Genomic DNA, 13290 nt, shown 5'->3' on the forward strand with positions numbered 1-13290 from the left:
CAAACATGTTCAGAAACATTCGACATCCAGATAGAAAAAGCAAACGGTGCAGATAGAAAAGCAAGTGCTCCTGCAGTCATTTATACCTGACACACACCCCCATGCTCACACACCTTCACTGAACAGGCCTCTGTCCCCTCATTCTCTCCCTCCACACTGGCCGGATTACCAAGACCTTCTCTGGGTTGTGCGAGGCTGCCCTGCACACAAAGAAACACTTGGGGACAGGATTAGTAGGCTTACAGCGGATTCACATATGTCCAGTTCAAGCAATTGGTATTCAAAGCTTTACACTTTCAAATGCCACCAAGAGAGAGCAAAGCCAACCAGACCTTTTCTTTGCTCTGGCTGCACCTTCATGAGGGGGGGGGGGCTCTTTTGGTAAGCCAACAATGAGACCATGAATACACATTTATACTCTTCTAGCTGGGAGATCTCACTGGAGAAGGATAGAAGAGCCCAGAGAAGAGTCGGAGACAGACTTCTATAAAAGAATCTGGGTTTGAAGTGCTGTGTGTGTGTGTGTGTGTGTGTGGATGGATGGATGGATGGATGGATGGATGGATGGATGGATGGATGGATGGATGGATGGATGGATGGATGGATGGATGGTCGGTCAGAAGAGCATCTTCAGCTAACTCCACTTATTCTTGCTGGTCCATTCCTCCACTCCACCTCCACAAAACAGGCTCTTCAGACTGTGGAGAGTTCTCAACAGCTGCAGACAATAATGACTCCATTTAAAGAGTCCTGCTAATATTCTCATTTAACAACAGCCTTTAGGATCTACTTCATTCACTTCATAAATCCACCTGTTTAAATGTGTCCAAGAACTTTGACAATGACTTTGAACTATGCTTTTCCTCTTCAAAATATCAAATTTCTCACACTTTTACTATTCATGTACAAGAAATTCAATTTTAAATCAGTCAACATTTCAGGGTATAAAATCTTTATATTTCAGTAAATTCCATCAAATTATGTGTTAACCATTTTTACAGATTAAATTAAATAAACAACAACAATAAATTCATTATATCATCAATCAAAATGAAAATGTTGGTTATGCAGCACAAAACCAGCTGTGGATGTTTCTGCTGCCGTCCACATGCTGCCATGTGGCCCCAGAGCGCCGAGTGTAGGAGCGGACTCAGTACCTCCATCCCAGCGGAGGCCGTGCACCCTGCTGCCGGCAGGAGAAGCGTTGAATGGGGGGCGACTTCCCTCTTCATTCCTTCTCATTCCCTCAGGCAACTGCTCGGAATTTGGTTTGAAATGTGACTCCGCGTTAATAAACACCTCTGCAAAGTGTGAGAAATTCTTTCTGAATTTGTAACAAAACATTTCAGTGTTGCTAACAACTAAATTTATATATACACATTTATATATAGGTAGGATCAGATTAGATCAGATAAAATAAGATTAGATTTGATGGGATGGAGGAGAACGAAAACAGTAAACAAAACAAGATGTGTTCAACATTGAGGTGTGATGTGTTTTCAGTTGAGAACTTTGTCCAGTGAGAAGCAACTATTTGATGAAGCATATTAAAAAAGGAGAGGAGAGGAGAGGAGAGGAGAGGAGAGGCGCGCTGAGTCCCCAGCTGAGCTCTGACAATGGTGAATGGTTGCGCATCGTGGTCGCTGGGACCGTCCAAGCACACCGCCCCCTTTGTAACGTTCACGTCATCCTCCTAACTAGGCAAAATGAATAGGAAGGCTTCTTTTGTCCACCCGCTGGTATAAATACCCGCAATCAGTGTCCTGCTCACCGCAGAGACAGAGAGAAAGTCAAGCAAAGAGAGACAAAGTGGCGGTCGTGAGTGCAGCTTTGTGAGTGCTGTAGGCGACATCAGGGGACCAGAGGGAGAGAGAGTCAAGAGTAAGAGAGGGGGAGAGAGTGCGTGTGCGTGTGAGAGAGAGGGAAGCCAGCGACCTCCTACCCATCAACTTTGGAAGCGGACCCATAAAATGAATTCAGACTCCAGCCCGAGCAGTCGAGCATCCTCCCCGGACATGGACGACATGTTTCTCCGAGACCACCATCACAGTCACCACCACCACCACCACCACCACAGCGGCTCCTCCGTGTCTTCGTCCACGCACGGCGGAGAGCAGCAGCGGCAAAAGCTGGGCGGCGGAGACAAGTCCGCTCAGGTGTTGAGCAGCATGGACAGCAACAAGTTTAAGATGAAGAAACAGGTCACCGAGGAGGAAATGTACCAGCTCCGGCTCAAGATTAACGGCCGCGAGCGGAAGCGGATGCATGACCTCAACCTGGCCATGGACGGCCTGCGCGAGGTGATGCCCTACGCGCACGGGCCCTCAGTGCGGAAGTTGTCCAAGATCGCTACGCTGCTTCTCGCCAGGAACTACATCCTGATGCTGAACAGCTCCTTGGACGAAATGAAGCGGCTGGTGGGAGAAATTTACGGGGGGCAACACTCCGCGTTCCATTGCGGCACTGGGCACACCGGGGGCCCCGCCGCCGCAGCCGCCGCCGCCGCAGCCGCCGCTGCAGCAGCGCATCAGGTGCACCCTCTGCTCGGCAGCACGCTGTCTTCCTCCACGTCCTCCACCCTGACGAGCACGCTGCCGGGGCTCACGTCGATTCGAGCTCCACACTCCCTGATGAAGGGCTCCCCTCCAGCTGCGCCCCCAGCGCTTCAGCTAGGTTCCGGCTTCCAGCACTGGGCCGGTCTGCCGTGTCCCTGCACCATCTGCCAAGTGCCGCCGCCGCCACATCTCCCCGTCACCTCCACCGGCCTCACAAGACTCACAGTGGAGAGTAAGGAGATGAAATGATGACCGACAGACACAGACTAAAATCTAATGATTACTGTAAATAGAGAGATCAGGGAAAAGTGGTGGACTCAACCTCCTGCTGCATGTTGTTGTTCTGTCTGTCTAATCGTTGGCGTGTGAGAAAAAGTCTTATTTTCCTCCTTGTAACAAGGACTCAAAATCTACCGAAAAAACGTGAAAAGTCCCGCAGCCAGTTTTAATCTCAAACCTAAATGTGAAAGAAAAAGAAAAGCTGCCCGAACATTTTAATTTAATTTTCCGCATTTTTACTTCGTGTATCTTTCATTTTGTGAAGTCAAAGAATGCTCTCTGTGCCTTGTACCAAGGATTTTAAAAAATAACCCCGTTTGTGTTTGGCTGAAATGATTCTGCGAAAGTTTAAAAATCGTCTCTTGGTGTCCGTGTGCGCTCTGAACTCAATCTTTATTTGGGTTTTTGCATGACGGTATAGCAGCATGATTGTCTTCAGAATTTTTGGCGGTCAGAGACTCCGTGTCTTTATTTTTGTACATTATGATGAAATATTTATTATCGCCCAGCATCCCTGGAAGAAATTTCAATAAAATCAAAAAATTCTGATCGCATCTTCTTTATTTTTCTCTTATTCCTATCTATTTATTCCCGATTTTTTTACATTAAATTTATTGTATTTTACCAAAAAATAAAAACATTAAAGACATAGTTTAAATTACAACATATCTTTACATTGAAGGCTCAATAAAAACATAACGTGGACAACGTTCAAGTAGTGAAATGTCTACATTAAGTTGTATATTAATTATAACATTACTCACCACGTATTTGTCGAAATTTGGATAAACAAAATTTATATAAATATTTTATTTATTTTACAAACAGTACAGGTACAATTTATGTGCAAAAGCAATTTATAATTCAAAATGATGATAAAATTAAGCATTTTAAATGAATAAATTAAAATTACCTGATGCTATTACTGATATTCTGGACTCTTTATTTACAGTTAGAACATGTATAGTATTCATTAAATGTGCAAGAAACGTTTAAAATAAAAATTTAAATGGTTTTTGTCCCACTGAAAAAAATACAGATAATTTCTCCCAGCCACACGCACTTTTTTGATCATCAGTTGCAAACTCTTCATGGGATTCAGTTTGTCAGAGGTGCATTTTTAGTCGTGGCGCCTTCAGGCCTGCTGTCCTCCCTTGACAGCGCACATGGTCAGGCAGCATTTCACCCATTTAACACATCCAGCCTCGTAACACATGTTGAGAAGCAGAAAACGAGGATGAAATGAGGGACGGGGCTGCAGCCTAATGGAGTCCAGCTGAATTGTTCAGTGCAGCAGTGATCCGCCTCGGGGAGCGCAGAGCGGTTTGTCCTGCGGGTCCCTCGGGTGTTGCTGCGTCTCATCTCTGCAGCGACAGAATGCGTGTTTGTGCGGATTACAAGTTAATTGTTCATGGGGGACCGTGAGGAGAAAATCACATCACAGGAAGCGTCGGGATTACAGACGGCTAAATACAGAAGATTATACATTCAGACTCCCTCCTCGCAACGCGCCGCATGCAAATGAGTCTGGGTTTCAAAAAGAAAGAGTAGAAGAAAAGTAGAAGAAACTCTTTTGTAACTATTTGCTCGGGAGAAAACACAAGTTCTGTGACAAAGTTGAGAGAGAGAGTGTGAACGAGTTCATTTGTCTTTTTTTGTCTTTGCGAATGAGTGAAGGCGTCTCTGCCTCTCAGGCTGCCAGATGGGATGTAAATACTGCAGCAGCGATGGCCTTTAACCGCAACACCGACGAGGATGTTGTCAAGGGAAGCCGGAGCTTTGCGAGTTAATAGTCATGAGTTGAGTCCTTACTTTAGGTTTATTATGCTCTGGTTTCAAAGGAAATGGAGCCCTGAATGGACCCAGAAACACTTCTTAATTCTGGCTAATTAGGAGTAGAGTAAAGGAGAAACAACTGCTGCTGCTCAGTCTTACATTCATGCAGAAAAAGAAAAAGACTAAATAATACACAAAGCAAGCGCACACATGTAAACCAGCGCATATTAATGAGGCCGACTTCTGCGTTTTACTCTTAATCTGCAGGTCTGAGCAATGATCTGCACAATTCTGAGAACTGCTGAGAAAGGTTGAGGATAAATTCAGTTCAAACTTAATGAAGGAATCAAAAATGTCTCTGAAAAGACTGAATTGTTTCATTTATCAAAACTGGGAATCGTCACTGAGCATCATGAAGGAACTTTAACATGAATAAAAAGACTAAAATAATCCTGATGTTTAATTATTTTACATCATTAATGTTTTTCATACCCATTAATGTTTAATTATTTTATTATCCAATTTAAAACAAAAACATTTCAGTTACACTATGAGAGCACTAAAAATGCAATTTTTCATCCAACCTCCAACACAGGTGAGGCAGAAAAAGACACAGGTGGAAAACAGGGTCAGGATGGAGGCAAACTGAAGGAGGAAAAATTCCACTGAAACATTAAAAAAAACCACAGAGACCTTTCAAAATAAAAGAGGAAGCAGATTTAATATCAAAATCAAAGGGAAAAAAACCCAAATCCTGAATACATAAAAATTACCTGAAACGAACAAAAGTAAAAGACATTTGAAGGAAAAGGAAGTGAAATGATTGGCCTGTAAAGGGCTGTGTTCATCCTCTCACATCCACACTAACACAGAGCAGCAGACCACAGACGCTGCAGCCTGATCAGAGCTGCTTCCACGTTACACCAACTCACATCTGGAGGCTGTTTAACATGAGCTCAGCAGCTTTGTCACAGACACACCGAGAACCCGCAGCTGGCTGGACTTGGTCAGTCGCTGGAGCTGCTGTGGGGCCGAGGCCTGAGGGCCCCGACGCAGAATACATGAGACTAAAGAGCCACTGCTGCTGGAACAAAAGCCATCCAGGAGATCACTTGCTGACTGTTGACAGGCTGAACCAGACCAATTATGATTGTGTGCGTTAGGCAGTGAAGCAGGTGCTCAGGCCTTCCACCCCCCCCCCCCCCCCTCCAGGCCGTCTGCCCTTCTGTCCTCAGCTGATTCACTAAACTAATGTTTAACCCATGCTGCCAAAGCAGGAAGCATATTTCCATCATAAGAGCGTGTTGCGGCCACCATTAGTGCGATTTTACATGGTATCAGAATTGTTGCTGTTGAAATAAATAAATACGTAAAATAATAATGGAAGCATGAAAATATATAAGAGGATATAAACACACAAAAAATGGAAAGTGTGTTTTTGTGTGTTTGTTTGTGTGTGTGTGTGTGTGTGGTAATATTCGCCTATGGTGACTGGCAGATGGTCTTCACTGTTCAGTGTCTGTAAATGTTCTGTGAGAGTGCCAGTTGCCAGTAGTTTGGAGACTCCCCGTGAGGGTCTGACTGTCCTGATGCTGCTCAAAACCAACTGTCATCCACTGTCAGACACACATGTACGGCTGTGCACGTGGGATTTCTGCATGTTTACATATGTGTGTATGTTAATGGGAAAAACCCAAGAAAACCTTATCAATAATGATGTGTGTGTGTGTGTGTGTGTGTGTGTGTGTGTGTGTGTGTGTGTGTGTGTGTGTGTGTGTGTGTGTGTGTGTGTGTGTGTGTGTGTGCCAGCTCCAGGCCTGGCACGATACTGAGAGTTGGGTCTTCTCAGCGGGAAGAGTCGGGCGACAAAGTGAAACATGGTTGTGAGGACATTGAGCCACAAATGAAGCCAAGAAGAGAAATGAAGAGATCAGAGCGTCTCTGTGTAACTCATCCAAAACTAAACCAAAACACATCAGAGAATAAAACTGAAGAGAGTTCCAGGCAGCTAAAGTATTTCTAGACTTTATATTTCCTGTGAAGGTTCAGAACATGATCAAGTTTACTCATATGAAACAATCCACCATTTTAACAGGACTTTTATCAGATTTATGTTGATCGCTCGGCTGATTGATGAGGTTTGTTCACTTGCAGCCAGTCACCTGTAGGTGGGGCTTCTCTCACAAAATAACATAAAGCATCGTAAACACCAAATTTGATGCACAGGGTGAGATGTAAACTCTGTTTAATGTGGAATTTATTGAGTCTGTGGACGAGCTGCTGCTCCTCTGCAGACAGAGGGATAAAAACAGACCCTGCAGCTGGGCTGAGCCTTGTGTCCTGAACCTGTTGGTGGCAGAACCATAGATGTTCTGTCTGTACAGATGTTCCTTGTCTCTCAGCTGACTTGTTAAACAAATCAGAGAATGTCTTCAGCAAACAAAGTGAGGCAGATTTCTCTAAGGACCTCTGACATTTGCCTAGGTCTGTTACTTATGATCTGAGAGCACTGTTCAACGTGGCGTTAGCCCGCTAGCTAACCTTCTATGTGAGCTGGCACTGATGTGAAAGCAGATATTACACTGATGATTCTGGCCTGGATTCAGCTGGCATGTTCAGGCCTCATTGATGGTGCTGCCAGGTGGACTCCATCAGTTTGACCAATATCATCATTAACAACACCAAAGATGTCGTGATGGAGAACAAACAAGAGGAACAACAGATATTCTGTACGTGTTCTGGCCTTGTGGATGGGATCTCTGTGGGTGGACAAATGATAAACACTCTTTAATCTGACCTCAGAGAGGTGTGACCATCCAGGACAGTGGACATCAACACCCAGACATGTCTCTCTTGCAACTGTCCAACCTGAAACGTTACAATTCCGACAGAAACAAAAAATTTGGCTCATTAGAATCATGATTTAAAGATCATTGAACCTCATTGATGTCACAGACAGAGAAAACAGCTCTAATTATAAACAGGCATTATCAGGGGTGTGAAAGCAGAAGTGACAGCAGTTGACACACACACACACACTCACACACACGCACGCACGCACGCAGGCACACACACACACACACACACACACACACACACACACACACACACACACACACACACACACACACACACACACACACTCACACACCAGCATCATCATATGGACAAATCAAAACTGCTCTGGCTCAGTAATGTCTGGCAGATGTTAACGCTTTGTATTTAATGACTCCCTGAAGACCTTGTCCATTCACAAGGGACACAGTGATCAGCAGCATGATGTGTGTGTGTGTGTGTGTGTGAGTGTGTGTGTGAGTGTGTGTGTATGTGTGTATGTGTGGTGTGTGGGGGGGTTGTGTGTGAATATATACATGTATCAGGATTTTATAAAGGTGATTTGTTTTTGTGTTCTATATTGTGGAAGAAAATTGGAAATATTTTAATCTTTTTTTTTTTTTTAAACTCAGGAAGCAGGACAAAAATGTATAACAACCATAATTTAGTGGGAATATACAGTATTATAATAAACCGTGGGTTCTGCTCATCACTGATAAATTGATTAATTGAACTTCAGTTCTGGTTAAATTTAAATATGAAATATTGTGAACACCAATGTATCATAAATATTTTTTTGAATGAGATCTTTTCCAGGCCTATACAGCAATTGCCGAGTCAACAGCATTGCTGTCAGGTTGTCATGGTGTCTGATCACCAAGTATGATGTCACACGACCCCATCACAGCCGGGTCCCAGTGGCTCTGCAGTGGGCTGAAAGGTGGACGTTGGCGAGGGCATCTCCTGGTCGCTGATGTCTCCAGGACTCCTCTGACAGCCTGGGAGGAGGCTCTGAGCCAGTCCTGACGGGACCACAGGAGGTCTCATCGCTCTCTCCACACTTCTGCTGTCAGGAGTTTTGTTCCTTCAGCATTACTCTGAGGCGAGGCCCTGCTTCCCAGGTAACCACAGACCGCTGAGCTTCTGCTGCTGGAGGGGAACATGGGAACATGCAGATCCAGCAGAACTCTCCTGAAATAAAGATCAAGCAATTGTAGGACATTTCTAACAAGATGTCCCTGAACTCACCATCGGGACTATTGAAGCTGTTGAGTGTGAGACATTTCTGTTTTCTGACAGTTTTCTGGCCTGTTTATGATTAAAAAAAAGATTAAGACATTGAACAATAAAGCTGTCCTATCCTCCTAGCTCTTGTAATGATGCCATAATTTTATCGAATCAAATGTAAAATATCAGGAGGAAACACTGAGCATTGACCACGTTTTCCAAATGCTTATCCAGTTCTTCTCAACCATTTTGTCCTTTCCTGAGTTTCTGAAACAATTTTTCTTTAACGGTTGTATCATTCAGTGAACACATCCTGGGGGGGAGGGCATTTCCTCCACATGAGCCTTAATTGTGCTTCATCAGAGGAATCAAAGCAGGATGAACGTTAATTTAGAATTCCTTTTTTAGACTACAGGCTGATGGAGAGATAATTGGCAGAGAGAGGGTGATAAATTGGAATAAAAGAGGAAAAAGATGGAGAGATGAGGGAGAGACAGGGCTTGATCAGGCAGTTTTGGAGCAGAGAGGAGTTAAAAAAATACATCCCTCCATACTGACACAGAAGAGGTGTGAGACTGGAACAGCGCTACAAACATGCAGCAGCATCAGATTCATCTGCTGTATTTATATTAACAGCTGCTGATTGGAATCTTTTCAGATGCATGGTTAACTTTATCAACTGTTGCAGCACCAAGAATGGAATGTTTAATCTGCTCACCAAACACAGTTATCAAAGAAATATCTGCTCCCACTTATGAGCCAGTAAATATTTATAGACTTGAAGGCTTTAAGAAAGTTTTGGAGGGACTGATGTTAATAATGTTGACCTGATGTGTTGGTCTGATCAGAGTATTCACACACACACACACACGCACACACGCACACACACACACACACACACACACACACACACACACACACACACACACACACACACGATCTCACTCCTCTTCTCTCCATCCTGACATGAATATATGAGTGTTTTTATGTGTCTTCTGAAAAGGCAGCGCTGAGTTAAGTGGCCATGTCGTTTTCTCCTCAGGTTCTAACGGTTTCCTCCAGGGGGTGTGGGTGAGAGAGGAGGGTGGTGGTGGTAGTGGTGGAAGAAGGAGAGTTGTGGAGCACTGTGTCTAATCAGCCTTTCTCACCAGGGTCAAGACTTTCTGTCTGGGTCCGCAGTGCTCCCTGCCACCAAAGACTTGCCCATTCAGGCGCACAATGTCCCTGTCAGTCCCGACAACACTTCCTGCCTCTGCTGGCTCCAGCCCTCGCAGGGATACACAATATTTCACAGCTCGCAACAATGGCCTGTCTGCCTGCACCCACCATATGGTTACTATGAGCCACAATATTGACACACATCACTAATTATTCAAAGAGCAACGATGTAGAGAAAGGCGCGTGTTGTTGGTTTATGTTGATGATGTAAGTAATGACACAAGTTCTGGTTCTCACATGATATTTCTAATGAGCCATTAATGACTTGCTGACAGCAGTTTACTTTACTTTACTACTTATCCACGTGTAAGTAACAGAAATAATACTCGTGTGCAGCACAGCAGCAGATGTGAATGTCTCCTGCTTCAGCCTCGGCATCATTATCAGGAAAGTTATCGGATCAAATATTGTCTGCCCAGCTATTCTCTGATTCTTTAATGGAGCTTCACCCTTTCAATCCCTTTATTTAATCTTCGATATTGTCTGGAAAGAGGCAGGAGGAATCACTTGTGCCTCAAATTCTTTAATGCTTTTAAAATACCTAAAATTTAAATTGGTTTCAGATCCGGGAGGAATTTCAAACTTTCCATCTCCAAACATGTGTTTTTTTGTTTCATTCAACAGAAATATCAACAGTGATTAACAGAACTTCCAGTTTATTTAACACCTGGAGCAGCTGAACAGCCAAGTTAATAGTGTTGAACATCAAACCAAGCTGATGGTAGCATCAACAATAAAGACCAACAGACCAGATCAGTCCTTCATGGAGCAGTTAGAAGAATATTGAAATAATCTGCTAATAGGACAATGTTGGAAGGGATGCTAGTACGATTCCCATATATTTCACTACCATTGCCCTCATAAAGACTCCAGGCTGCCCCCACCAGGCAACCCCGGGTTTGTGGGAATGTCCTCTTGTGCAGCGGGCCATGACAGGCCCATGTTGGGACCGGCCTCGGTGCTCTACTCCACAGAGCAGTTGATTGACAGGCCCCACAGAGGGGTGCGGGATTCCTCATATGTCTGTCAAAAAGCTGCTGTGATGAAGATGATGTCAGGGAGGACAGTGACTGTCCCTCCGGGTCCTCTGCAGCTGGTTAATGTTAGCTCATTGGCTGAGAGCGTTGGTGGCCGCAGGTCCACATGTTCCTGAGAATTTCTAATTCTTCTTGCCATGATGTGCTGCCACATCTGGACAGGCAGAGCCGTGCCATATTGGCTGCCATCTGCCACACGGCAGAAGCAGAAACAGAGGCACAGACACACAGTGTGCCCAGAAAGTGTCCATTTTACACATGGTCATAAATAGTGTAATTCATGGCTGTGAAACAGCAGGTGTTTAAGAGCGCTGAGAGGAATGAAGCGAAACCGGAACCTTTTATCAGCTGACAGACAGATTTTCATCTCCTGGTTGCCACATGAAGCTCTGTGAACTGCACACTGATCACAGTGAGACACAGAACAAATGGAGACTTGCTGCTATTAGAAAGAGAGAGAGAAATCTTCATATCTTTCCTTCAGCCTAAACTTCTGTCCTTGTGCATCTCACCATCTGTCTCTTCAGCTTTATCTCTATTTCTGCGCCTCCTCTGTCCTCTTCCTGAGCCAGGGGGACAGTTGTGAAATGAATGTCACCCCTCTAACAATGTTACTTAGGGGAAATTGACTCTTTAGCCTCTGTGCTGTCGACAGCCATATGCTGATCTTTCATATTCCAGAGACGTGAGAGGAGGGAGCCATTACAAGTGTTAAAGTCAGAATTACAGCCCTGCTGCCAGTGGCGGGAGGAAGAAGAGGCCCCTTTTGTCACACACAAACACATTTAAAGCTTCCATCACTCCTCCAAAGTGCTCTGGGTCCAGGAGGCGTCACATTAATGCTGACTTTTTATTCAAACTTCTTTACTTTTCTCCACTGGCTTCAGCCTTCAATCATGGCTTCATTTGTTTCTCACACATCAGAACCAGATAGAAGCTCTTCAGGCAGCGCTGACATCTTATTTATATTTCATACTTTTATCATCTCTTGGTGGTTAATTAAGCGGTTCACTGCTCCTGTGTGAAAATCTACAGAGAACAAACTTTTATGTCTTTGCAGACTTGTGCTGATATTTTGTATTTTGATGACCTCTGATCATCTGAGTCCAGTTATTCAGCCATATCATTTCATTGGCACAAAAATATCTACACAAGTCTAAGTGGAGATCGTCCAGTTAGACAATGGCAAAGGAATGGATCGCTCATAAATCTTCTTCATCTTCTTAAATAATGGAAGACTGGAACAACAAGTTGTTTAATAAGTGAATAATACTGCTTCATCTTCAGTTTTTGTGGAGGATGTGGAGGATGTGACTGATATGACAATGTTCTCTCTCTCCGCTGTGACATTCAGGACGTCTGTTGATGGACCAACTCATGTGCTGCTCATAATAAAGTGAGGGAATGACCTGAACTGTGGTGGAATGACAGTAAGTCCGGCTTTCTTTCTCTCTGAAGCTCAGTTTTAAAGTTTTAAACCTGCTGGTGGAGCCGATGGTCCCATATGAGTCCATCAGAGCTCTTATGTAAGTTTGGGGTGTTTGCAATGAGCTCAGGCCCACGTCTCAGATATGGCATGTTGCTGCTAATCGCTGGTGTGGCGTGAGGTGGACAGATGCCCGCTCCAGCTGGTACGGGGGGTTTATCGGCCGGTTGGAACACAGGTCCTCACACCCCTCCACTGTGCTGGCCACTGTCGCTGTGTTTAATGAGTCACGAACTGCCTGTTTGTCTTCTGCTCCCTGCTGTTTCTGCACTCCCGCTTCCAGGACAATCCCTGAAACACATGCTGCTGCGCTCCACAGAGCAGCCAGACAGGCAGGCTCAGCCAAACGCTTGGAAAGAACAAAGTTGTTAGTTTTTATTTTTTTGTTTCCTCCATCCAAGAGAGGGATGGCATGTTTTGCAATAAAGCTGCCGTTTCAGATGCTGTGCCTGACCTCGCCAATATGGCTACTCTGAGAAATCAGCACCCATTTGAAGCCTCTGACAAACAAATAAATGACTCTGTAATTGGCCGGCTTTGTTGGTGGAGGCGATGGCTCCTCAGAAAGTGTCATTTAGCACTTTGCAGTAAATAGAGTCGGACTATGACAACACACGGCAGACGTGAACAGAGCTGAAACTGCCACACTGATCAAACAGGGGCAGTTGGTGTTGGACAAAGATTTGTTGTAAAGTTCCAAAAAAGGACTTTTCGGAAAATGTGAACTTCCACTATCTGTGTCAGGGTTTTGAAATGTTGTGTTGGAATAATTCTGTGTTTGAATGTCTGTGTAGATTCTCAATCATCCAGGTCATTGTATCCAAGGTAGTTTTCTCTGTCAACTGGACTGGGTGGAAGAAACCCAGTCCAGTTGACA

At 44.4% G+C, this 13290-nt stretch overlaps 1 protein-coding gene across 1 annotated transcript; it reads left to right on the plus strand.

Annotated features, from left to right (window-relative positions):
* Nucleotides 1-1447: 1447 nt before the first annotated feature.
* olig3 (oligodendrocyte transcription factor 3) lies at nucleotides 1448-3373 on the plus strand. Its single transcript, XM_003963780.3, has one exon. It carries the CDS (start codon nucleotides 1971-1973, stop codon nucleotides 2802-2804), a length of 834 nt encoding a protein of 277 aa, XP_003963829.1. The 5' UTR covers nucleotides 1448-1970; the 3' UTR covers nucleotides 2805-3373.
* Nucleotides 3374-13290: the final 9917 nt, after the last annotated feature.

Source organism: Takifugu rubripes, chromosome 4 (assembly GCF_901000725.2).
Source record: "Takifugu rubripes chromosome 4, fTakRub1.2, whole genome shotgun sequence".
NCBI classification, from domain to species: domain Eukaryota; kingdom Metazoa; phylum Chordata; class Actinopteri; order Tetraodontiformes; family Tetraodontidae; genus Takifugu; species Takifugu rubripes.